The sequence below is a fragment of the Dicentrarchus labrax genome, unplaced genomic scaffold (assembly GCF_905237075.1).
Source record: "Dicentrarchus labrax unplaced genomic scaffold, dlabrax2021, whole genome shotgun sequence".
NCBI classification, from domain to species: domain Eukaryota; kingdom Metazoa; phylum Chordata; class Actinopteri; family Moronidae; genus Dicentrarchus; species Dicentrarchus labrax.
Genome location: NW_026136723.1, coordinates 6,433,796 through 6,458,675, shown reverse-complemented (window position 1 = coordinate 6,458,675; position 24,880 = coordinate 6,433,796). Strand labels below are relative to the sequence as shown.

The 24,880-nt window shown below is 41.0% G+C and overlaps 1 protein-coding gene across 1 annotated transcript; it reads left to right on the top strand.

The window, feature by feature from the left end:
- Positions 1 to 5,216: 5,216 nt before the first annotated feature.
- On the top strand, positions 5,217 to 16,686 carry maneal (mannosidase endo-alpha like). Its single transcript, XM_051390534.1, has 5 exons — positions 5,217 to 5,438; positions 5,553 to 6,337; positions 7,016 to 7,125; positions 13,488 to 13,564; positions 15,240 to 16,686. Exons 2-5 carry the CDS (start codon positions 5,830 to 5,832, stop codon positions 15,874 to 15,876), a joined length of 1,332 nt encoding a protein of 443 aa, XP_051246494.1. The 5' UTR covers positions 5,217 to 5,438; positions 5,553 to 5,829; the 3' UTR covers positions 15,877 to 16,686.
- Positions 16,687 to 24,880: the final 8,194 nt, after the last annotated feature.

Sequence of the window (24,880 nt, the reverse complement as noted above, 5' to 3'; positions counted from 1 at the left end):
TGTCTTAGTGTATATATGTGTGTGTGTGTGTGTGTGTGTGTGTGTGTGTGTGTGTGTGTGTGTTTTCTTAATAAGAAAAATATAGAATATTGCCAGCTTCCTGACAATAATTTAGCTTCTCTAACCACTGACCTCACCTGTTGCCTTATACAGTACTTACAAAGATTTATCCCTAACCCTAGTTTTCATGTTTTATTGTTTTACAACACTGATTTTATACCTTTTTATAGGCATTGCGAAGAAAAAAGACAATAGAATCCATTCTTGTTGTTTAATGTGATTTATATGGTTAACATATGCATCTGGTTACATTATATTCCCATGCATAAAAGGACATGAATGAAAGTTTGATGCTGCTGTTTTGCTGCCTGGTTAGAACGATACAATTAACTGTATCTGTGTATAGAACAAGGAAGAGGCAAACAACAGACGACTAACCTCTAATCTCATATGCAACATAAAACTGAAGTAATTGTTTTTGGAGCCAAGGAAGAACAATTTAAAGTAAGTGCTCAATTTAAGTTGGTAAAAACCACAAACCAAGGCAGAAATCGTCATATGATGATGGACTCGGACTTTAAATTGCCACATTTAGTTGAACACAAAGTCAGCCTATACTATTACCTGAAGACTATATTAAGAATTAAAGGACTTATGTCTTATTTAGAAAAACTTCTTCAGTCAACTCATGTCTTTACAGGTCTTTCTCAAAAGTTGATCAGACAGCTGCAGCTGGCTCAGAACGCTGCTGCTTATATCCTCAACAACACCAAAAAGTGGATCACATCTCTCCAGTCTGTCAAAGACTTGATTTAGAACATACTGAAGTTTATAAAGTGCATGTTTATAAAAAAATGTATGCTTTAGGGCCACAATTTAAATTTAATTTCTGATCTTCTGCTACGTTATAACAAACCAGATCTCTCAGGTCGTCTGGGAGCAGGTCCTCCTCTTTTCACAATATATTAGTTTTATAAATGTCCACTGTGTCTATAAGTGCTCTTAATGATGAAGACAGCTATAACTTATTAATCCTATATCTACCTATAGGATAAAGTGTGCTTAATTGGCAACTTAAACGTCCAAAGCAGCAAGAGTGATGGATGATGGGTGATTCAGTTGAATGTTTTGTCTTGGTTTTTTTCCTTTTTTTCTCACTTTATTATATTTTATATTTAGTTGCATTTTAAACATAGGCTTGTACTGGTCTATGTGAATGGCACGAAAAACAGTTGCTCACAAAAAAATGACCTTTGGATGTTACCGGTTGAAAACTGAATTTGAAAGTGAAAATTATCTGCTATTTTCAAGTGAAATTACTTCATGCAAAAACATCCATGTCAAAGCCAGATGGGGCCCCTCTCTCCTGTGTAATTTATTCCATTTCAAATATCAAGACACCATCTATGGGTGACATAAGGACATGCAGTCCATCCAGGGATGGTAATCTTCTATTAAAGACAGTTGGAAGATGAAAGGCAGCCTAAGGCTTGCAGGTAATAAATGCACTATTTTATCTTTCCCACTAGATGTCACCTCAAGCATTTATTCTCTGAGACAGCCCAGACTGTAATAGAAACAATAACAAAACAATGATATTATAGTGATTCATGCATAATCCAAAAGAAGATGTTTGCTGTGATCTTAGATGGTAGGTCACCACACAAACAGCACTTTCACATAAAACAAGCTACTATTCATTTATTGATGATGTTAATGGTTATGCAGAACAGAAAGTCACATTATGGATTCAGCTCTCACAGGAGCCATCTGAGCTGAAAAGGTTTGTGGTCATAATGTATTTTACACTAAAGCTAGAACATTTGCTCAAGGGCCCCTACTTCTGTTCCACTGAAATCTGTATTAACTGCATCTACATCATTAAATAAAGATTAGTTTAAATTGAACTGCCTTCTTTAACCATTAACTTTCACTAGCAGCTTTATAGTATAGAAGATGTGATAAAAAAAAAAAAAAAACACCCCAAAGCCATGCTGACTGTTGAGGATGATTCCTAATGTCAGAATTAAAGTTGGAGTAGGTCATTTTTAGAACAAATATTTTTGTCATATTTGCTGAAACTTTTACTATATCCTGACAGTAGAACATGAGACAGATAATGTGTGAAACAATCAGGTTCCTCTGGCTCCTCCTAGTACTCCTAATGGTATTTACAAGAATCCACTGAACAAAAACAACCAATCAGAGCTGAGAAAGATGGGTTATTGTTGAGTCTCATTCTAAAGGCATCAAATATAGATGGCTTGGGACCCTGGGAATGAGACTCAACAATCACAACAATCCACTATCTTTCTCCAACCCTCCAAACGAAAGCATCTTTATATATTTATCATCTCTGATTGGTTGTTTCTGCTTATGGACTCTTGCAAATGTCTTTTTATTAAAGCTACCTACTGCAGCTTTAAAGGTAAAATTGAGCTCCAGTTACTATTAATAGTGACTGTTGACACAATGGGCCTATTCTTTTGATAGTACATGTGTTTCTTTGTTAAACGACAGAAAGGTACATAATGTGTGTGCAGTTTTGTGTTGTGTGCAATCCCTATAATTAATTACCCTTATTATGAATTAATAAAAGAGCTTGGGTCTAAAAGAAGAAAATAGAGTCCTTCAGCTTACAGGAAATTTTTGCAGTTAACTCAAATTTACAGGAGCATCTGGAAGACTACAGACATTGCCTTTTCAACAAAAAAACAACAAGCCCGTATGAGGGGTGATGAGTGCCACAGTGAAGGGTAAGATTAAAAAAAAAGCTGCAGTCACAGGTTTTATTCACTGGCGAGTTGTAGACTCATGTCTTATTGACATAAAGCCATAGAGTCATAGAGATCCTAGTAAGAGTTTAATTCTGAAATGTTTTCACTGTGAAATTATTGGAGATGTAAAATAGGTGGAGCTGACAGTTGACCCTTCCTAAGTCCCACCTCTTTTTGCTCTGTGCTCCAACAACAGCTGAGCAAGCCTCAGTCAGAACGTCCATCAATTTTCTCCTTTCCTATACTTATATAGATATGCTATGTGCTAGGCTGGTTTATGTTGGCAAGACAACCACATTTTGAAGATGGTTGAAAGACAACAGTGACATATAGTCAAGTTTTAAGGTTTTTTTTAAGCCAATATAAGCAAAACGCTAGATACCAAATCGTGAAGCTTAAGATAAAAGTGACATATAGTCACATCTGAAAGGTCTAGAGAGTAGAATTTAGTGACATCTAGCAATGCTGATTGCATCCCCTTCGCCTCACTCTCCCATTCCAAGCATGTAGGAGAAACTACAGTGGCCACAAAACTCGCAAAAAAAAACCCAAAAATCATATATAGAACCAATGTTTAGTTTTTGTTGGTTCTATGCTACTGTTGATAGATAGATAGATAGATAGATAGATAGATAGATAGATAGATAGATAGATAGATAGATAGATAGATAGATAGATAGATAGATAGATAGATATTCCTCTATTTGTCCCACAATGGGGAAATTCCAAGATAGAAGCATAAAGGTCCATCCCTGCAGCCTCCATGGAAATAAAATAAAATGGTTCCAGAATGAGGTAACAGAAAGAAAACAATTCTTATGTTCAGGTGATTATACACTAATGAAAACATATCTATGAATACACTGGACTTTTAATTCTAATAAAATTACTACCAAATCTACACAACCATAGCCAGGGTTACTAAAAATACTAACTACTAGCTAACATCAATCATTATGTAGGGTAGTTATATCCGGTGGCGTAGTGGTCCTTGGAGAAGTGGGTATACTCTCAATTTTGCCCTTTTTTAACGCAGCCCAGAAAAACGCCCTGTTTTAGAAATAGTGCCACTATTATAAAATTAACATGACTTGATCAGGAGCAGTTTGTAGGTATAGATAGATAGATAGATAGATAGATAGATAGATAGATAGATAGATAGATAGATATTATATTATATATTATATTTATATTAGATACATAGGTATTACTGGTCACACAGGCAGCCTGCATGAATGTAAAATAAAGGCAAACATGGTGTTTCAGTTATTTTTTGAACATTTATTTAAATAAAATACTTGAAGTACCGGCATCTTTGGCTGTGGGCGAAGAGGCAGCATCTCCTTCACTGACAGCCTCCTCTCCGACGGGGGTGGGGGGCAGAGCGGGCGCCGACGTTGGTCTTAACTGTGCCGGTGTACCTTCGCTAACATTAGCTGAGCTGCTGGCTGATGTTGATTTGCGAGGACGTTGGAAATTGTCAAATGAAATTTTTGTTTGGATAGCTCGCTTCATCTTACCGGTTCATTACAAATCCTAAAAGCAAATCATTTAAAGTAAACTTGTAAAAGTGAATTTGTCTTTAGCAATATTTACCTCGGCATGACCCGCCCTTCTCTGCCTCCGATTGGCTCATTCGTCGTCATGCCTAAAGTTAACCGATCTAATCAGTAAAGGCAGCGAGTACTAACCAATTAGAAGCAGAGTAGCGTGGGTCATGGCTTCACCATCCTAGGGAAAAAATGGGCAATTTGGCTTGCAGATACTACTCTTCTTACTCTTCCATACAGCATGATGTTCATTTAGTGAATGATGTTCCCATTTAGAGTAAAATAGACCATAAAGCAGGGTATGCTTTAGGGCGTGGCTACCTTATGATTGACAGGTCATTCTCAGTGAGTCTGTCCAGCTCAACTCACCAAACTCAGATCAAACTGTCAAACTAGGCAGTGCTGATCAGATATGAATCCAGATTCTGTTCCTGCGTTTCCTATTTCTCAACTAAAAACCTTTCAGAAACATATTCTAGTGTTTATCTGGAATACGAGATCGTGTGTGACCAGGCGAGCCGCCATTGTTTCTGCTATGGACCAGTTCAAACTGTGCAGCCAATGAGAGCAGCTCAACTCACAGTACGTCACTTCAGCTGGCTCTGACAAACTGTCATGGTGACGACCATAATTCCAATCTTGAGGCTTCAAAACAGTACCCCACAAACCAATGGGGGACGTCAGGACAGGTTCATACTTACTACCTACGACAACCTATCACCACTTTTTTGCTGTTACTGTATTTTGCTGTTTCAGTATTTCCCTCTTTCCCATTTCTGACTGTCTCTTCACATGTAAGCGATCATCCCAACAGCTACACTCTCAAGCTCCGCCTCCTGCTCCTCTTGTGGCATGAATCACCCCTCATACATCCTACACACATCTTTAATCCCGCCTCCCTCCTGCTCGCACCACAGAAACAATTCTTCCATTCTCTCGTCTTGCACGAACAGTCATTAAAGCAGAGTTTATCTAATGTAGGCCTGCTTCATAGTGACTGAACAGAAACCGCTCTCCAGGAAACGGGTGTGATCTCTTGTCATAAGGATGGGATGACACAGGAAGAAATGAGAGGCTGACAGTGCGAGCAAACCACTGGATGGAATAAAAGGTAACCACACTCGCGTTATTATTAGAGCTTTGCAGAAGGCTCGGCTGTGACCGGACTGTGTTTCCTGTAGAGATATGAGGGAACTGTTGAGTGATTGCCACTTTTCTCTGGAAGATGACAGGATGGAGGGACGATAAAACCCGAGGTGGTCATCATGGCTGTGTGGAGGCGGTTTGCTGAAGCATTACGGTGCAGGATTCCCTCAGGTCGCGGTGATGGAAGTGAAATGTTTGGCGCTCCATTGTGTGCCACTGACTGACTGACTGAACGCATCTTTCCTTTCACCTGCGCAGAAAGACGATGAGTGCGTTCATGTGCTGCTGGCACTAACAGGAACCCGCGTTTAGTCCCCCCTCCTGCCCCCGCTGGTTCAGCACCGCGGACAGCGACCATGACTCGGCTCCGCAGGAAAGCTCTTGTGGCGCTCTTCCTCTTCACGCTCTTCATCTTCGGGGCCATGATGGGGCTCAGGACGCTGAAACCCAGCGACGGCTTCTCGGACCTGGCCCCCGGCATGGACTTCATCGGGGAGAGATCCGACAGGAGGCGGCTGGATGTGAAAAAAGACGTGGTGGTGTCTCCGGGCCAGTTCCACATGGGCAGCAGCGACACTAAGGTGGTCTTCACCAAATCAGACCGAGATTACAGCATCTTCTATGATGTTCACATCTTCTACTACCTGTGGTACGGCTCCCCCAGCATGGACAACAAGTACATTCACTGGGATCATGTACTGGTGCCGCACTGGGACCCCAAGATCGCAGCCAGCCATGCCCAAGGAAGGCACACACCTCCAGAAGATATCGCTTCAAGTTTTTACCCTGATCTGGGACCCTACAGTTCCAGGGACCCACAGGTGCTGGAGTCACACATGGCCCAGATAGAAGCGGCTGCAGCAGGTAATAGTTCTGGCTTTGCATGTTCCATTGTTGTGGTTTAGTGTTGACTCTCCTCCAGGGCCGTTGCCAGTCCTCCCAGGGCCCCCACCCCAGACCTAAAAAGTAAAGTCTGTACACATTATAAATCATTCATTACAAATAATCAATCTACAATTTCCAAAAATAAATTCCACATAAAAATCCTTAAAAAGTAATCTCCTCCTTCTACCTCATTAAAACTTCCAGAATCTCTGAATATACAAATGTTGTTCATTTCTAAAGTTTTCCTGCTGGACACAAGATGTCTCCTCCTTCACTGTGAAGTCCATTCTCAGTGGATGTGCACTGGTGGCTTCAAGTTTCTACATCACACTGTACAAGTTGCATACTGGAACAGGACTGACTTCCAAAATTATAATTCTTCTCATAATTATCTTTGGAAAAAAGAGTGAGTTTCGGAAAATACAATTTTCAGGTGACTTTCAGGATTTTAATTCATAAGTGTTTGAAATATTAATAAGGACCACTGACAGAAGGTCATCATTTACTTTTTAACACTGCATCCAAGCTGACATTTCCTGCATGTACCTCAATCATCCAACAAAAGACCCTTCTCACCTCTAACATCATTCATCACATTCAACCTTCCTGCCTGACTGCACTCAGACCAGACTTCCTCTCCGTGCTGTGCTGTTGCAGGGGTGCTGGTGCTGTCCTGGTATCCTCCCGGGGTGGCAGACGACCACGGGGAGCCCACCGAGGACCTGGTTCCTGCTGTCATGGACGCAGCCCACAGGCACAGCATCAAGGTAACTGGTGAGACAACCGGTATGTTTTTCCTTTCTGATGATTTACTGAATGAATGACTTGCTAGTGACAGTTAAATGTTGAAGCTGAGAACAATCTCTTATCTTGTATTCCCAGCTTTGCTTTCACACTGCATTTCAAAATGTTCCTGTTGGATTTATTTGGATTTATATAGTGTGAAAAACAGGAAGCTGCATTTCAGTTCTGACCAAGCTCACTTGGTAGAGCATGGACCAAGTCCTGCAGCAGCCCAGGGTTCGAATCCAACCTGTGGCCCTTTGCTGTGTGTCATCCCCTCTCTCTACCCCCCTTTCCTGTCTATCTCCAGCTGTCACTGTCAAATAAAGGCAATAAAAGGCCAACATAATAACAAAAAATTAATTAATTAATCAAAAAAATCATTATTGAACAGCCATGTTTCTACTGTAGCCCAGAATGGACAAACTAAACACTGGCTCTAGATAGGGCCTTTGACATTTCTCACACGTTTCATGACCACTGTAGTTTCTCCTACATGCTAGGAAGGAGAGGGTGAGCCAAGGGGGTTATAATCTGCATCTACACTGCCTAAGGCCACTAAATCATACACACTGGTCCTTTAAAAGATATAATTTTCCCATTCATTGACTTCTGTTTCATCACCGTCTGCCAACCATGTGTGCTTTGTGGAGCAGTTTATACTCCAGCAGAGCAAGGTTAAGTAAAAGTTAATGGTGCAATACAGCTAATATGAGATGACTCTGCTTTGTCTCTGGCTCTTTGTTCTCTCCAAAGTCAGACATGTGTTACTGGTCAGCAGTGTATATTTTTAGTAGTATTTTTAGAGTATTAGTATTGACAATTTGACTAACATTTTGCTCTTAAATGCTTGTCGTGCCTTTTATTCAAAATGCGGCATGTCTTACAGCTGCATTGCATTCTGGTCCACTGAGGCTCCTGACAGTTTAGAAATTGGTACCTACCTTCCCACTGGGTCCCTGTGGGATCGTCATTTTCAACCCCTTTGACCTCAAAACTGAGCAATATGAGATGAAAATGTTCTGCTTTCAAATGCCTTTCTGGCTTTTTTTTTAAGAATTTGTGCTTTGGGGTAGATTTTCTATTTCAATGCAACTGTCCATCGAACAAAATCATATGTACTTTAGCACTCAGATAGCACAAAGACATACGATGCTGAAAGTGCTTGAGACAGCACTGGCAAAACAAGCTGAGCACAGACTGTAGATTCAGCATTAAGAGGACAGAAGAGCTTCCCTCAGTCTACTTTCGTGCTCCTTATATGGAAGTCTTAGACTGAGAACTGGGTCTCTCTGTGTGTCTCAGTCAGACTTACACAACAGTGTGTATCTCACAGCTGACCTGAGGGCTAATGCTCCAGTGTTTCAGTGCACCAGCGCTGCCACTGACAAAATACAGGCTGAAGTCTGTGTTTGTGAGCAGTCATGTGTTGAGTGTGTGTGTGTGTGTGTGTGTGTGTGTGTGTGTGTGTGTGTGTGTGTGTGTGTGCGTGCGTGTGTGCATTTCCTCAGCAAATGTCATATATGTGTGCCTTGCATGTCATTTGATAGAGTGCTTTTGCCACAGGATGAAGCAGGCCACTGGTGTCACAGATATCAGTGGGGACCATCACATATGACAGACAGGAGGGCGCATGCTGATCTATAATCCCCCTCCAGTGCTCCGTCCTCACTAATTAAGCATAGATTGACCCTGTTTGCTCAGTGAAATGTCACACAAGAAGAGAGAAATGAAAGCTTCAGTAGAGCAGAAAAGTATCATGTTCTAATGACAAATTCTCTCACTGTGACAACAAATCTCACACTATAACAAGGAAGGGTTCTTATTTTAATACTAAAGGTATTATTTTAATAACAGTTGTGTCAGAACATAGATGAGATCTGAATATTTAAATGGACTGATAAAGCCTTTCTTACTTGTATAGTCATCAACACACAATTACATATGCTCTTGCTTATATAGAATCCATTGTTTTGGTTTTCTGGGCCGCGACTTTACTGTTTTGGTTCAGTCTCACTGCGCTCAGCAGGCGGCTGTTTTAAGCAAAAACTTTTGATAATCTATTACACTACTTGCCCAGCACTAAATGGCATTAGGTTAGCTATCTAACTAACTGGTGAACATAGTGGAGCAGCTAATGAGCTGGAGTGGAGACCAAAACACTGCTAAAAGATTGAGTATTGGACTTCATCAGGTGGCCTCAAACTTGACTGCAGATGAACGATAATGTTTCTCTTTGTAAGAGTTTGTAGAGTTTTGTATGCTAACATGTTAGTGCGTGAAACGTGGCCAAAGAAATGGAGTAATGCAGCTTTAAAGGTCCAGTGTGTAACCTTTAGGAGGATCTACTGGCAGAAATATAATATAGATAGATATGTTTTCATTAGTGTATAATCACCTGAAAATATGAATTATTGTGTTTTTGTTACCTTAGAATGAGCTGTTTTTATCTACAGAGGGAGTGGGTCTTCTACAGAGCAAACACTGGCTCTAGTTTTTCAAGTTCCTCCTACACACTTGGAAGGGAAGGGTGAGGCAAGGGGTTTTCACTTGGTTGCAATCTGCAAATTCACCACTAGATGCCATTAACTCCTACACACTGGTGCTTTAAAGAGTAATTAAACACAAAAACGTTTTTGAGCTTTAACACATTCATACATTGAGGAGTACAATTCTATCAATAGAGCAGATAAATGCTGTTCTTTAGGAATTAAACATCCTCCCCTGGTTTGAAAATATAAATTCATAATCCATTTAGAGATGCCACTATCCGTCATATCAAACTTAATTACCAGTTTCTGACTCCACACACCTAGTACAATCTTAAAACCAACTTGCGCCACTCCTCCTGACACCCCCACTGTGGTTGATCTTTAGTGTGTGGGAGGCTGACAGGCAGATAACTCTTTAAAGATGTAGCTGTAATTACAAATTATGATGACAAAATTGTCCCATTGTGATAACACACACTTTCTAGTTATAATGAGAAAATGTTCCCATCTTTTTTTTCCTTATTTCTTTACACTGTCCAGAGAAAAGCTGATTAGACACTGTGCGGTGTTGTTCCTGTGGGTCTCTGATATAAATCATCATGGGTTAAATGAAAGGTAAATATGGATGAGTTAACCACTGTTTGTTCTGGGTACACCTTCTGCCATTTTGAGACCTCAAGAAGCAAAGTTGCCTTGCAGAACTTTTCTCTCATTATGCTAATTGCATCTGCACTTGAATTTATCACCTCATTTTACATAATTAGCTGAATGAACATAGCATATGCCAACATGGTGATATAACATTGCTTCAGTCAGTGTTCGTCCTCATATGAAGAGTAGCCAAACACTGGTAAATGTTGTTCAGGGGGGCTTGTTTGTTGCGGCAGTGCCTATACACCTGAGGCTCAGAATGTAAATATGCGTCACACAGAACGAGAGGATCTGAGCAAACAAAGCACTTTTCATCCGCATCCATCCGCGGTTTATTGAGCCAAACAGGAACAGATTGAGCAGCGTCTTACCTCGCTGGCCTTTCATGATTTCCAACCAGTCGAGACGGCTGACAAGCCCGAGCCCGGGCGCCAAACACTGCCACGTTACCATGGAAACTGTTTAGGAAGACCTTGCAGCCTCTTTTGAAAGATGGAGTGGGCGTCGAGCGCTCAGTGTTTGTGGCTCGACAGCTCTGTCAATGCTTTACTGTTTGCCGCTTAGCTGCAGTAGACCTTTTCTCCCTTTGTGACTGAAGCAAACAAGCGTACCATAGTTTTTCCTGGATGACAGCGGACATCCATCACTCTCCTGTCGGAGAACATAACACAATGTTCTCTGTGAAATAGCTCATAGTTGTTTCGGTGACTGACATGTTTTAATTTAGTTCCTCCTATAAAAAAATCTACAGCTGCATATGAAAAAAGTTTTAATTAATACACAGAAGTAGCTTAAAAGGATTTCGGAGACACTTGGGTCAGTGAAATAGATGTCATCCTGTGTCACCTGAGTGTGTTCACAGATGAGATGACAATACAGGACAAGCCTGTGGGGATGGTGAGCATCTGCTTCACTTGTTCTCTCCTCCTCCTCCTCCTCCTCCTCCTCCTCCTCCTCCTCCTCCTCCTCCTCCCGCTCAGCTCCATTTTCAAGAAATCCTCAGCATCCTGTGGGCTAAACTTGGGTTCTGTCTGCTATTGTCTCCTTCTGTCTTTACACCAGAGGAAAAGGACACTTGTTTTTTTCTTTGATGACTGATGGCTCTTGGACCAAGGTGCCTCTACAATGGGAGATTATTTCTATACCACATTTCAGGCAAACACACCAAATTCCAGGTTTTAAAATAATAGCCTACTTGCAAAATGTTCTGACTTTTTGCCAACTTAAAGGGACCGTGTGGGGTTTTTGACCACTAGAGGTGCTGTACAGGAGTGTTTATTTGCATCTCATGTTACCAGCTGTCGCATGAGGATACCAATGCAAGCATGGGGATCACATGGTCCTTAGAAGAACATTCTTGGAAAATGTGTTGTTTATTTTGTCGTGTCCAAATGTAAACCCACCATGACATCACCCACTTGTTTGTGGACAACTGTTTTGAAGCCTTGAATTTGGCATCATGGCTGTTGCCATCTTGGTTTTTTGGAGCCAGAAGTGATCACAATATTTGGATGATGGAGAGTGTGGAGCTGTCAGGTGACGTACTGCGAGTTGTTCTGCTTTTTTTTTGTTTTGGCTCTGTTCTCAAGCAGGAAAAAATGGCGGCCTCCCTGGTCACAAATGTTGTTGTATTACAGACAAACAGTACACTAAAATGTGTTTCTGTAAAGATTTGAGGCGAGAAATTGGCAACACAGTAATAGAATCTTGAATCATGTTTGAATAGTTAGTTCAAATATAGATGCCACTAAATTATACACACTGGTCCTTTAAATAGTGAAACAGATATCATCACAGGAAAATTTGGTTATAGCGACAGCAAAAAGCAATATTTAATAAAATGTATACAATACACTCACATCTAGAATAGAATAAGAAGCTTTAGAAACTATGTATCATTTCCAAATATTAAAAGAAAGGCTATTTTGTATTTTGTCAAATGATGAACAAACGATCAGGAATATGTGAGTATATATATAAGTTAGATGTCAGACTGCCAAAGCAGACAGGAGAGCATGGAGGCGAAGACAATCCATTAATTTATGATGAGGTCTTTGGGACCAAAATGTTGCATTTATAATCATGGGAACGCTGTGGATCATTTTTCTATCATATTATCCTGAGCTGAAGTGAAGGAATAAGAGTGTAACAGCATCATAGCTGTCAAAAACTATTCAAATGCAGCTGTAATGGTGATTACGTATTTATTGTAGTAAGCTATCCCTCCTTTTCTTAAAAGCTCTGTTTTAAGAGTGGATCTGGAAGGACTGGAACTGCAAAATGATTCTACTCACATCAATGAGCTGATTGGCAGGCTGTTGGCAGGTTTTGATCCTCTGTAGTTAAACTGCATAGGTTACCATGGCGATCTAGTTAAAAGTGAACCAGACTAATTAAGCCCAAAGATATCTGGCTAAACCCACTAATCTCATGTTGTACAGGCTCCAGGTCTCAACCGTGCAAACATGTTATAAATACACATCATTTATGGCTTACTAACAATAGAGCAGCTGCATAGAAACATTGCAAAGACAGCTCTCTTTCTTCTAGTTCCTACAGTGTGCTGTTTGAATGCTGTATGTGCAGAGTTTGATACTAGAAGTATATTTTTACATTCATCTGAAAGTGAAAAGTTTCTCTGTGCTCATTGAACATCTGATTGTAAGGGGCGTGATTTGTGACATCACAAATAGTTTTGATGTCAAGCCTTGTCCAGTATGCAGGATTTTAATGTGTACATTTTTTTTGCAGAAAAAAAAATATCTGGACACACATTATTCTTCCAAGCAGACTATTTGTATATACGTATGTCTTAATACATATCTGTAGGGGATCTTCAGTGTTTTCCTCTGATTGACTTGCTGGGATTAGTTCTTAAAATGAACATGATGTTGTCACATTGTTGAGCAGTTTGATATTCGATTCACGCAAAAACATGCAACCACTGAGGAGCATGTACCTCCAGAGTAGGCACCAAATGCCACTTCAATCCACACCGTGTCGCACAGACAGTGCGGCCAAATAATTAGCGAGGTCCACAGACTACTAATGAAGTGTTGCGTTCATACTGGCTGTCCATCAAAACAAATAATACACTGAATGAACAACTGAGTGTTCAGTTTAACCCCTTATTTTTCAGGTTTTTGTGTATTTAAGTTGTGCTTTTGTAATCACTTTGTCATGTTCAAATGTGTTTTGCACAGGTGGCCTTTCACATACAGCCATACAAAGGACGGACGGACCAGAGCATGCATGACAACATCAAATACATTATTGACAAGTAAGTTGTTTTTCTATTCGTCCTCCCTCCTCTGTGCTGGATTTGTTTCCTTTGCTAGACCAAAGGGTCGAGCTCCGCTCTCCATATCAGTGGCTGCTGACGTTAGAAGTCTAGCGATCTGTGGAATGTGAAGTCTGATAAGGGAAGATGAGGAAGCTGGTTGTTAAATATAGATGTCTCGCTGTGATCCTGCTGTAATGAATCAGCAAGTAGCTTGTTCTCTGAGCTCAGTCTAAATGTGTGTCAAAGGGCACCTGACTCTTTGCCTACCTCATAAAATGTAATAATATTCAGCCATAACTCAAGCAACATATAAAATATGTCAGCTTTAATAGGGAGACTCTGGGAAAGGCTGTGAGGCTAATCAGACTATGTTTCATCTAATAAGATATTCAGTGGTAGTCTGATAAAAAATAAAAATAAACCCCATGATCTCACCCTGTGCCTAGGAACAAGAGTTTCAGTGATGCCATGTTTCTAATGATACAAGACTGGAGTAAAATCAAAGCCCAGGCTTGAGTGCCTTGAGCTGAATCGGATTTCTGGACTTTATATTGCTGCCAATGTTTTCAGAAACCCACTGTGCTGACCATCTGTATAAAATGAAACAAACATTGGAGAGACAGAAAAAGAAGATGTCGATTTGAGTAAAACATAAATATTTTCTGAATGTCTGACACTAACTCAACCTGTGAAATCTGAGCTGCAGTAAAGGTGCTATATGTGGCAGTCACAATCAAACAAACAAGACTGACAACAAGATTTGTAGCCTAAGCTTCTAGCCTGGCTCACACACTGTCTCAGGGTTATACTAATGTAGGTGGCAATTCAACTTTACGTTGAGGCTTTCCGTCACTAGCTTGTAGCTCGCTAGCTTAACTTGTTGTGATGCAGCCTTTTTATGCAGTTAATACCTCCTTTTAGCAAGACTCCCACAGACCTTAAAGTTGCAATAATCAATATTTTTAAATCAACAATGATTTGAATGATCATGCTCATAGTGGCAAACCCACAATTATCACCTGACTCTGCACGGAGGTACTCCGCGTGACACAATATTTTATCAGCTTTAAGCTGATTGGTTTGGTTTTATTGCCCACAAATGTACTGTTATGGTTCAGTCCCACCATGCTCATTAACCTTGTCAAACAGGCAGCTGTTTTAAGAAAACCCCCTGTACATTATCTGCATAGCACCAAACAGTATAGACAAAGTTTGCTGGAACATTTAGCAAATAAAAAGCCAGGTATTTTGTCCAGGAGTAGAAGACCAAAGCAGAGCTAGAAAGATGTCACCAGAGACACATTTCATATATGTATATTCAACACAATCTGACAGTGTCACATATTGTCCATCTATTCCTGAATTGATAACCATGTTTCTACTTCTATCTGAAAATAGGGAAGTATATCCTGAGATGTGATAAACTAGCTAATTATTTGTTTTTAGATATCTATACTAAGGTGTACACATGGCTCAGGGAAAGAAAATTTCTGTTTCCTGCTTACTAAGTTATTTGGTCTCTCCCCTAATAACATGAAAGCTCCTATGTGTAGGATTTAGAACATTTCAAATTCAATTTTGAAGTACTAAATATAGTACCTTTAAAAATGCTTTTTGATGCTGTAACAGCTTGAAATTCTCAGCTTTATTCCATCTCTTCTATTTTTCTCAGGTATGGAAAGCATGGCGCCTTCTACAGATTCAGGTCCAGCACAGGACGAGTCCTGCCTCTGTTTTACGTCTATGACTCCTACCTAACGCCACCAGAGTCTTGGGCAGAGCTTCTGACAACTAAAGGCTCTCACAGCATCAGAGGCACACCTTATGATGGCATCTTTGTCGCCCTCATTGTTGAGGAGCGCCACAAACATGACATCCAAGCGAGCGGCTTTGATGGCATGTACACTTACTTTGCCTCCAATGGCTTCTCCTTTGGCTCATCCCACCAGAACTGGAAAGCCATTAAGACCTTCTGCGATGCAAACAATTTGCTTTTTATTCCCAGCGTCGGTCCAGGGTATGTGGACACAGCGGTTCGCCCATGGAACAACCACAACACCAGGAACCGAGTTAATGGACGTTACTACGAGACATCCTTGCAAGCAGCTTTGTCTGTCAGACCAGAAATTGTTACCATTACTTCCTTTAACCAATGGCACGAAGGCACGCAGATAGAGAAGGCAGTACCCAAGAAAACTGTGACGCGTTTGTACCTAGACTACCAACCCAACCAGCCGGAGCACTACTTAGAGCTTACACGCCAGTGGGCTGAGAACTTTAACAAGGAGAAGGACAAGTGGCTGATGTGAAAATTCCCTGGAAGATGCCCTGAGCATGACCAGAAATGACAGTCAGTCAGCTCTATTAAAAGACGATAGAGTTGTTCTAAACCAATACCAGTATTGAAAATTCCTCTGATACTGCCTAAAATGCAGTTTTGGGTACAAGTATGTGTGTCTGTGCACTGATCCGATACCACGTAATTTATTAGCCCCAAACAGTTCCCTGTTACTTCCAGCAGTGTCCGTTCATCGTATTTTTCCCAGGATAGCAAAGTCATGACCCTCCCTACTCTCATTCTGACTCTGACAAAGGGTTTGACCTGAGTCAAGTCATACAACAATGATAGCACTTATACAGACTTCTAGTATGATACTACTACTAGTATATGCTTGTTAAAAATCTTAATGCACATGTTTTTGATTGATACTCGGTATCTGCTGATACACAAAGTTCAGGTATCAGAATCGTGAAGGACAAAATGGTATCGGAACATCTCAAAAATACAATATTTGTTTGTCCACCTACCTGTTTTCCTCCAAGCATTCTGATGATATTTTCCCTAAATGTTTAACTCTACCCTTACTGTTTTTAATCACTAACATTTTTTGTACAGGTAAATAACGTCACTGATATGTTGAAGCTACAAGGTCACAGTGATGGACAGCTAATCATCGTTCCCTGACAACAACTCTGTTCAGTATCTGTTTGTGACATCAAGAAAGCGCAGCTCTGTGCAGTAACTCTGCTCTGTAGGGTTTTTTTTCTTATTTTCTTATGATGAAAGACTGTTCTTTCCTGTAATTCTTTGAAGACAAAGTAAAATGTGTGTCTGTTTACTGTTGGTGAATCGGTGGTGTCACTGCACAAGAAAACTAACTTCCCAAGAAAGGTTATATGATCAAAGAGGGTGGTGGGGTGGTAGGAATGTGATACTTCAGTCAGTGCCTTCAGACAGAGTCTTGTTTCAAAGCTGCATTTGTTTATAGATGGTGAAACGTCAGTCAGACAATCAGTGTGTGAATACAGAATATGAAGGATGAGTCAGAGGCAGAAGCTGCTGAGAGCTGCTCCAGCTGGTCTAAATTATGGGTGCGTTGAAATTTCAAATCACAGTGGGTTAGGTTCTGTTTTTGTATCTGGTTCATTTTAGTTCACACTGTGCAATTGTAAGCCATTCAGGACTTAAAAACAAAAGTAACACACACTCTCAAGTACTTTATTGAACAGAGTTTTGATAGTTAACCGAAGAATTCGGGAAGCAGAGAAAAAGCATCCCTCTGGCTCAAAGGATCACTCTGGTTCATTACAACCTGGCTCTTGTTTTCATAGTTTTGGCCATCATTGCTATTGGTTATGGTAACATTGAGCTCACCAAAGCTGAGATCTGGGAACACAGTGACATCGCTACAACGAAGTCCAACAGGGCAACATGTTGTAAACAATCTGATGAAATGGGGATCAAGCGTGAGCGGATGGAAAGAGGGCCAAATGGAGACTGATGATGGGTCAGGTGGTGTCACAGCAAGGAATCCAGGGACTGTGACTCAGTTAGGGGCATGTCTAATGTGCTTCCTGTAACTGAACTGAGACAAAGGGGTTAGACCAGTGGTACTCAACGTAAGGCCTAATAGGGTGTCTGGTGGCCGGCCAACTATTTCCTAATTCACAATGAAAATAAACTGACACATGGAACTTTTGTTTGTTCATACCAATTAGTAAATGTTCAGTAACATCCCTTAGGTCACCTCTTGGCAAAGATGAGTATGGAAAGCAAATGTCAAATGGTTGGCAATGAAAACAGAAAATTCAATGAAAAATAGATAAATTTGCCTTTACTTTGTCACCTCAAACCAGTCCTTAACCACTGTGTTTAATTCGCCATGCTCTATACAAGGTTGCTAATGTCCTGCGACATCACGAGTCTTTCCCACCTGGTAGCACCACAAGGAAAGATTAAGACTTTAAAGGCCTCATTATTATTCATTATAATAGGACAAATATCATATATATTTATATATAGTATATGTTACTGTATATTGGTTGGCACAGGAAATTGATTTAGAGCAAGGCTCCATTCCTCTATACGATATAATACATTTGTAGTGGGTTTTTTTGTGATAAAATTTGTATTTTATTTTAAACAAAAAATACATATAGGTATATACTTTACAAAAATAGTGCATAAAATATATATTCACATACATACCTATACATATGCATATATACAGACACATATGATTAAACAACTAAGATAAAATAATAAAAATAAAAATAAATAAACCCCAGATATAACCCACCCACCCCCTGGATCCAGAACTCCAAATCTCAGTTACATATTACACCTGAAACCCACGGAGGATAGATAAAAGTGAATGCCAAGCCTCTATTGCTGACTCTTTTGCTCCGTGGACTCTAGCTGTCGACAACTCTAAATAAACAATATCCAAATATGTTAAAACCCAAGCTCGAAAAGAGAGTGAATGTGGAGGTTTCCAACGTGTGGCAACTAGCTTTTTGCAGCCGTAAGTCCAGCCAACAATTCTCTTCTCTTATCCAGTGTCAAACCCAGCCTTGATAAATCATTCAAAATGAGTGTAGCAGGCGAACAGGGCAATCTAATCTTAAACAACCTAGAGAGGTTAAAGGAAACCATCTTCCAAAATTCGGCCACTGGGGTACACTCCCAAAACATGTGAAAAGAACTGCCAATCACTTTGGAGGAACAGAAAGTACACGTAGGATCATTAATAACCTTCATCAAATGAAGATTCCTAGGAGTTAAATATACCCTGTGTATATGATTATAATGTATTTGCTGATGATCAGGGTTTCTGGATGCTAAGCCCACACTGATCCACACTTTAGCCCAGTCAAATGTAGGTTCCAAATCTGGAACATCTCTCCTCCACACTGTGTCCGGAGGTCTGTAAGCGCGCCGCAGTAAGAATCAGTAGAGTCTTGATACAAAACCCCTTGTACTCCCAGCAGAGTGAAACAATTTATGAAGTGGATGTGGTGTGAGAGGGCCCTGTAAAGGGGCACCATTGCTTTTTAAAGTCGATCTCAGCTGCAAATAAAAGAAAAAGGAGGTACGTAGTATACCATGCTTAATACATATGTTCTGAAAAGTAAGTAACCCCCCCTCCCCATAAATATCACCGAGTGTGCAAATGTTTTTTTTTTCCCTATCAGGAAATCGAATAGGACGATTGCCCATCAACAATCTCTCATTGGGTCCCAAACAGAAGAGCAACCAGCCAATTTCTCCACCCTCCTCCATATCAATAGCAAATATGAAATCATAGGACCAAATCTCAAACGGCAGTGATTGGGTGAGATTTTAGAATGCAGAATGTTAGTAAAAGAGTATGGAGCTATTATCTGCTCCTCCAAAGCTCACCAAGACACTTGAGCATCAGATTGAAACCAAGATAGGAGAGGTCTAAGTGTGAAGGCCCACTAATAGAACTTGAAGTTTGGGAGAGACAGGCCACTGGCTTGCCTTTCTCGCTGCATAGTGGTGAGCTTAATGCAAGATTGTTTGCCACACCACAGAAATTTTGTTATTGCTGACTGTAATTAGCTCTAATATTGAGGGGGCGGGGGAAGGGGGAGCATCGAGCTAACAAAATTGACTCTGGGAAGAAGATTAATTTTAATTATGGCTACCCTGACACGAAGTGAATTTGGCATGTTAGACCACCTGTCCAGATCCGCCACAACCTTGCTAAGTGTGTTGCAAAAATTGTTTTTAATCATTGTCTGTATGGAGGAAGAGATATCTATCCCAAGATAAGTGAAGTTTTTAGTGACTGAAATAGATGCAGGGATGGGAGCATTACACATGGCCTGATTTAAAGGTAGCAAAGCTGATATCTACCAATTTATTTTTAAACCAGAAAGCTTGCCGTAATGTTCAAAGGTTGACAAAACATGTGGGATACATTGCACTGGGTTGTTTATATACAATAAAACATCATCAGCATACAGTGAGACGTGATGGTGTGTTCCTCTAATGGAAATTGGAGAGATTGTGGGTGAGCCGCGGATGGCTTGTGCCAGTGGTTCAAGAGAAAGGGCGAGTAACAGAGGGCTAAGAGGGCAGCCTTGTCTTGATCCTCTCAAGACAACAAAGGGAGAAGAGCTAGTTTTGCCTGTAAGCACTACAGCTTTTGGGTTATTATACAGCACCTTAATCATATTAATGAACGGCAAGCCGAACCCCATGAACTCTAACAATGGCCACTCCAGGCGGTCAAAGGCCTTTATTGCATCTAGTGAAAGGACAGCAGCAGGGGAACTTAAGCCTTGAGCACCATCTATAACGTGTAATAGTCTTCTAACATTATCTGTAGCAAGTCTAGACTTTATAAACCCTGTCTGGTCACTATGAACCAATTCTGTCATATGGCCTTGAAGCCACCAGCCAACATCCCTTAAAAATGATCCCACTCTGATTGAATATTGGATCATGTCCAATAACAGCGGGCCGATCAGGGGCCAAAAGGTGAGGTAAAATTCAGGTGGAATTCTGTCCCTGGTGATCTACCTCCCTAACAGCCGCCTCACACTCCTGCAATGTGACATGGCCATCTAGCTTTATGGGGTCATCATTACTAAGGCGGGATAGTTTAACGTAATTTAAGAAATTATTGCAGACATGTTTGTCAAAATTACTTTCCGAATTATATAACTCCTGATAAAAGGAGGCAAAAGAGGCATTTACTTTTTTTGGGTCACATTGTATAGTGCCGTCTTTGTCTTTAATGCAAAAAATATCAGCAAAGTGCTCATCCATCTGAAGTTTCATTGCTAGTAGATGACTGGGTTTTGAGGAGTTAAAATGGTAAGTTTGTCTTGTTTTGTGCATGAGGAATTCTAAACGGCGCCTCAGAAGAGAGTTAATCTCTTTTTTAATCAGTTCCTTCTGTAGGGCTGTGTAGTCGTCAAAATTATGTTGCACGGAAGCATCAACAATCGAATATTTTAATTCTAATGCTTCCAATTTGGCTGCACGTTCCTTGTTTCGTGTTGAAGCATATAAAGTGGTGTTACTCCTTATAAAGCCTTTCACCGCCTCCCAAAGTATCCTCGGATCGGAAACAGAGCCGACATTAAATTCCAAAAATTCACAAAAAACGTTTTCAAACTGTCCATGCCGCTGTCCCACACTGCATTGAAATCTGCCCCTAGAACTAAATGAAACCCTGCGAGATCAAGCAAGAATTTAGTTAGTAGTTGTAAAAAGTGCCATCAAATGCATTAGGGGCTCAAGCTGAAATAAGTGTAATGTTTTTCCCATCCATGCAAATCTTGGCAATGGCTATCCGACCTGCATCATCCAAGAGTCAATCACATCAAGTTTTAGTTTGCATTTACACAATACCATTACCCCTTTACATTTTGTAGCTGCAGATGAAGTTGCAATAGGGTGATAAAACTTACTGGCTAATCGACCCACATCTTTGCACCATAAATGTGATTCCTGAATCATAGCAAAATCTATATTTTTCTTACGGAGAAATTCTAGTACAGTGGTTCTTTTGTGTGGATTGTTAAGACCCCTGGCGTTGACTGAAATGAGATTGAGAGCTGTCATATGCTAGAAAAAATAATGAAATAAAAAAATGGAGTTGTCCCCACAACAGTAAGAGAGAAGTCTGGATCCATAAAAGAAAAACACCCCAAATCAAGAGAAGACAAAAAACATCAAAAACACCAAAAAGGACAAAGGAAGGTGAGGAAGCAGAGTACTGTCAAACTTTCCTGATAAATCCACAACTGGATAACTAACTCAAGGAACTAAGAGTTTCTGGCCACCCAAGTGTGGCAGCGGCACCACCAATTATCAAAAAGCGAAACAGCAGCAGTGTGAACATTTTCTTCAACATTAAAACATCTGCTTTATAACAGTGTGATACACCTTTAGCAGTCCACGGCACCCCTGGAGACGCCCCCCATCCCACACACACACACAGCACAGACATACATGACCTGCAACCTGGGCAAATGATAATGCCTACCTGTTAATAATGCACCCATGGTCTACAAATTATAATAAAGAGTGCACCTATAAAAACAACAATAAGTACAATAACAGTCATGAGGATAAAGTGGTGGACCTATGCCATGAGGTAGGTTACAGATAGTGGTGCATGACATGGGGCAAAAAAAGAAAGGAAAACATCTCCAACTAACCAGTGTTATAAACCCGAAACGTTCATCTAAATGTCTATCAGAGGGGGAGATGGAGATCGAAACATAGATTACATTGTCTTTCCCGAGTCACTCTTCAAGGTGCAAAAATGGGGGGGGGCTCATCACCGCACAGCCGGGGACAATCAAAGGTTTTTGATGTATTTCAAGGCCTTCTTAGGATCTTCAAAACAATGCTTTATCCCGCTTGGCGTTGTGAATGAGAGCACAGCAGGATAGCTGATGCCAAACAGGATCTTGGCTGAGTGAAGCAGACGTGTACACTCCAGGAAGGAGTGTCGTTGGCCTTGGAGAAGTCTTGATAGAAGCTTATCTTATGGTTCTGCCAGCGGACGTCCCCGATTTCTCTAGCAAGTTGTCTCACCCTCTCCTTCTGTTAAAACCTCGAGAACCGCTCGATGAAGGGCCTTGGGGGTGCTCCGGGCTTAGCTGGTAGTAGCGACCGATGAGCCCGCTCAAAATCTAGGCCCTCTTGGAAGTCAGTCTGAAGGATTTCGGGGAGAGTAGCCCTCAAAAACGATATGGCATCTTTATCTTCAACATGTTCCGGGAAACCATAAATGCGTAGATTTACTCGCCTTTCCCGGTCCTCGTACTCAGTTAGTTTGGCGTTCAGTTTTTCAACCTCAGAAGCCGAAGCCGGGGGCAAGCTGAAGCCGGGGGCAAGTCGCAGCCGGGGGCAAGTCGCAGCGCTGCCTCTCCACCTCCTCTAGCATATCAAGACGAGCCTCCGCGCTAGTCATCCTGGTTAGCATGTCGGCTAGCTTACCCTAAATCGCCTCGACAGCTCTTCTCGTTTCTGAGACGTCCTTGCGGATGTCTGCAAAGAGGCTTTGGCTTGTTCGTCTGATAGTTTCTGAAGAAGCCCCTGTATTTTAGCAGTGGAGATGGACTCATCCGCAACTTCCCGCGCTGGCGATACAGGAGAGGCGTGGGTAGCTTTTGAGGTAGCTGTAGCCCTGGCGCTTTGCTGTTGTTGAGACGCATTTCTGTTTTTCCGGGGATTTGGCTTATCGGTAGTGGGAGAAGCTTATAATTGGCAACTTGTGAGAAAAAAAAACAATGTAATAAATTGCGAATGCCTATATATTCACACAAAATATAAACTAGAGGTGCCGCAGCCTCCAGCCTAAGCAGCCATCTTGCTCGGCGTCATCACGTGACCCCATACATTTGTAGTGTTAAAAATGACTATACTGGTTTTTGTAATTTAGTAATGGTGGTTCATATGAAGTATAAACACCTGCCTGAATCAACTTCTATTCAGATTGCTTTGTCCACTAATAAAACCTTGTGTTTTCGGGTTGTTTCCAACAGTTGATTTGGATTATGTTCCCAGTCCTGCATTAGCATGAAATAAAAGGACAGAGATCTTTGGGCATTTAATGCAAATGGTTCAATTAATTGAACTAAGAGAGAAGGCTAGGTTCATGTAAGCTGCCCCAAGCACGCTCAGTGGTAACACCCCACTAACACCTAGACATTTCAAGCAGTTCCAATCAGAATCTATTAAATTCATAAACCTCTGGAGCAGCTTTCAATGTGCAGACCTGACTTTAGGTAGACGATGAGGGGCGACACGCTCCTGTGTAATTTACCAGTGAAGCATGAGTAAGTGCCTCCATGCCAGGCAGTTGGAAGTGGAACACACATCAGACGTAGTGAACCAGTGTCCATGAAGCCTGGCTTCAGCCCTCATGTGAATGAGAAATCACTGGAGCAAAGCTGATCCCTCAGGACACTCTAATGCCACGCTTTGATGGCTGTGCCCACATAAAGCCTGTGCCAATGAAAATGACATGTCAGAACCTGGCTGCTGGCAGGCACACTTACAAATGTCAGGCCCCGGAGCAGCTACTCATTGCTAAACTACAGTCTGGGATTTGAAAAGCAAGTATAAAGTGTTTCTCTCAGAATGTTTCCTTGGAAAAGCCTCTTAACAGAATTTAGACCCTTGCAAGAGATTAAAATATCTCCCTGAAACCCACGACAATAAAATACTACGACCATCACCACAAGTACTACTGATGCTAAATGTTTGTGCCTCAACAGCGAATACAGTCCTGGCAGCAGTGTGGCTCTAGGGATGGCACTGTTGGTCGCTTTGTCAACCCTTTTGGACTAGACTGAAATATCTCAGCAAATATTTAATGGATTGCCACAAAATTTTGGTGCCCAGAGAATGAATCCTTTAGTGATCCCATATCTAGATTTTTCATCTAGCGCCATCATCAGATCAAAATTTTGTCTAGTACTTGAAAAACTAATGGCATTCTCATCATCCTCAGCTGTACTTTGTGTTAGCTGTAGACTCGTGTTTATGCAGTTATGTGAAAGCAGCAACCTTCCTCGCTGCAGTTCCACAAACAGCCACTTGAGGTAAGTCAATCTGCGGAATGCCCCATATTAACTTTACAGGAGAAATCAACATGTTTACAGCCTGGTACAAAAATGTTTTGGTCTCTATAGCTAATTTTCCGGTGCATGACAACCATATGGGGGTGATCTTTTATAATGTGTTTTATAACTGTAGGCTATGTAACTCACCACTTTAAGTTATATTAAAAGTCCAGTGTGTGACATTTAGGAGAATCTATTGACAGAAATAAACTATTGAAAATACTCATAGGTATGTTTTTATTAGTGAAAATAAGAATCGTTGTGTTTACTGTTACCTTAGAATGAGCTTTTTATATCTACATACTCAGCAAGTCACCTTCCATGGAGTCGGCCATGTTGAACCACCGTGTATCTACAGTAGCCCAGAACGAACAAACGAAACACTGGCTGTAGATAGTGCCGTTTGCATTTTAT

What these genes read in the sequence shown, in the direction of transcription:
- maneal (XM_051390534.1), top strand. Translation starts at nt 5,830, where the DNA reads ATGACTCGGCTCCGCAGGAAAGCTCTTGTGGCGCTCTTCCTCTTCACG. An exon ending in GATAGAAGCGGCTGCAGCAG is followed by an intron (nt 6,338 to 7,015) that starts GTAATAGTTCTG and finishes GTGCTGTTGCAG; the next exon opens with GGGTGCTGGTGCTGTCCTGG. An exon ending in CCCACAGGCACAGCATCAAG is followed by an intron (nt 7,126 to 13,487) that starts GTAACTGGTGAG and finishes TGTTTTGCACAG; the next exon opens with GTGGCCTTTCACATACAGCC.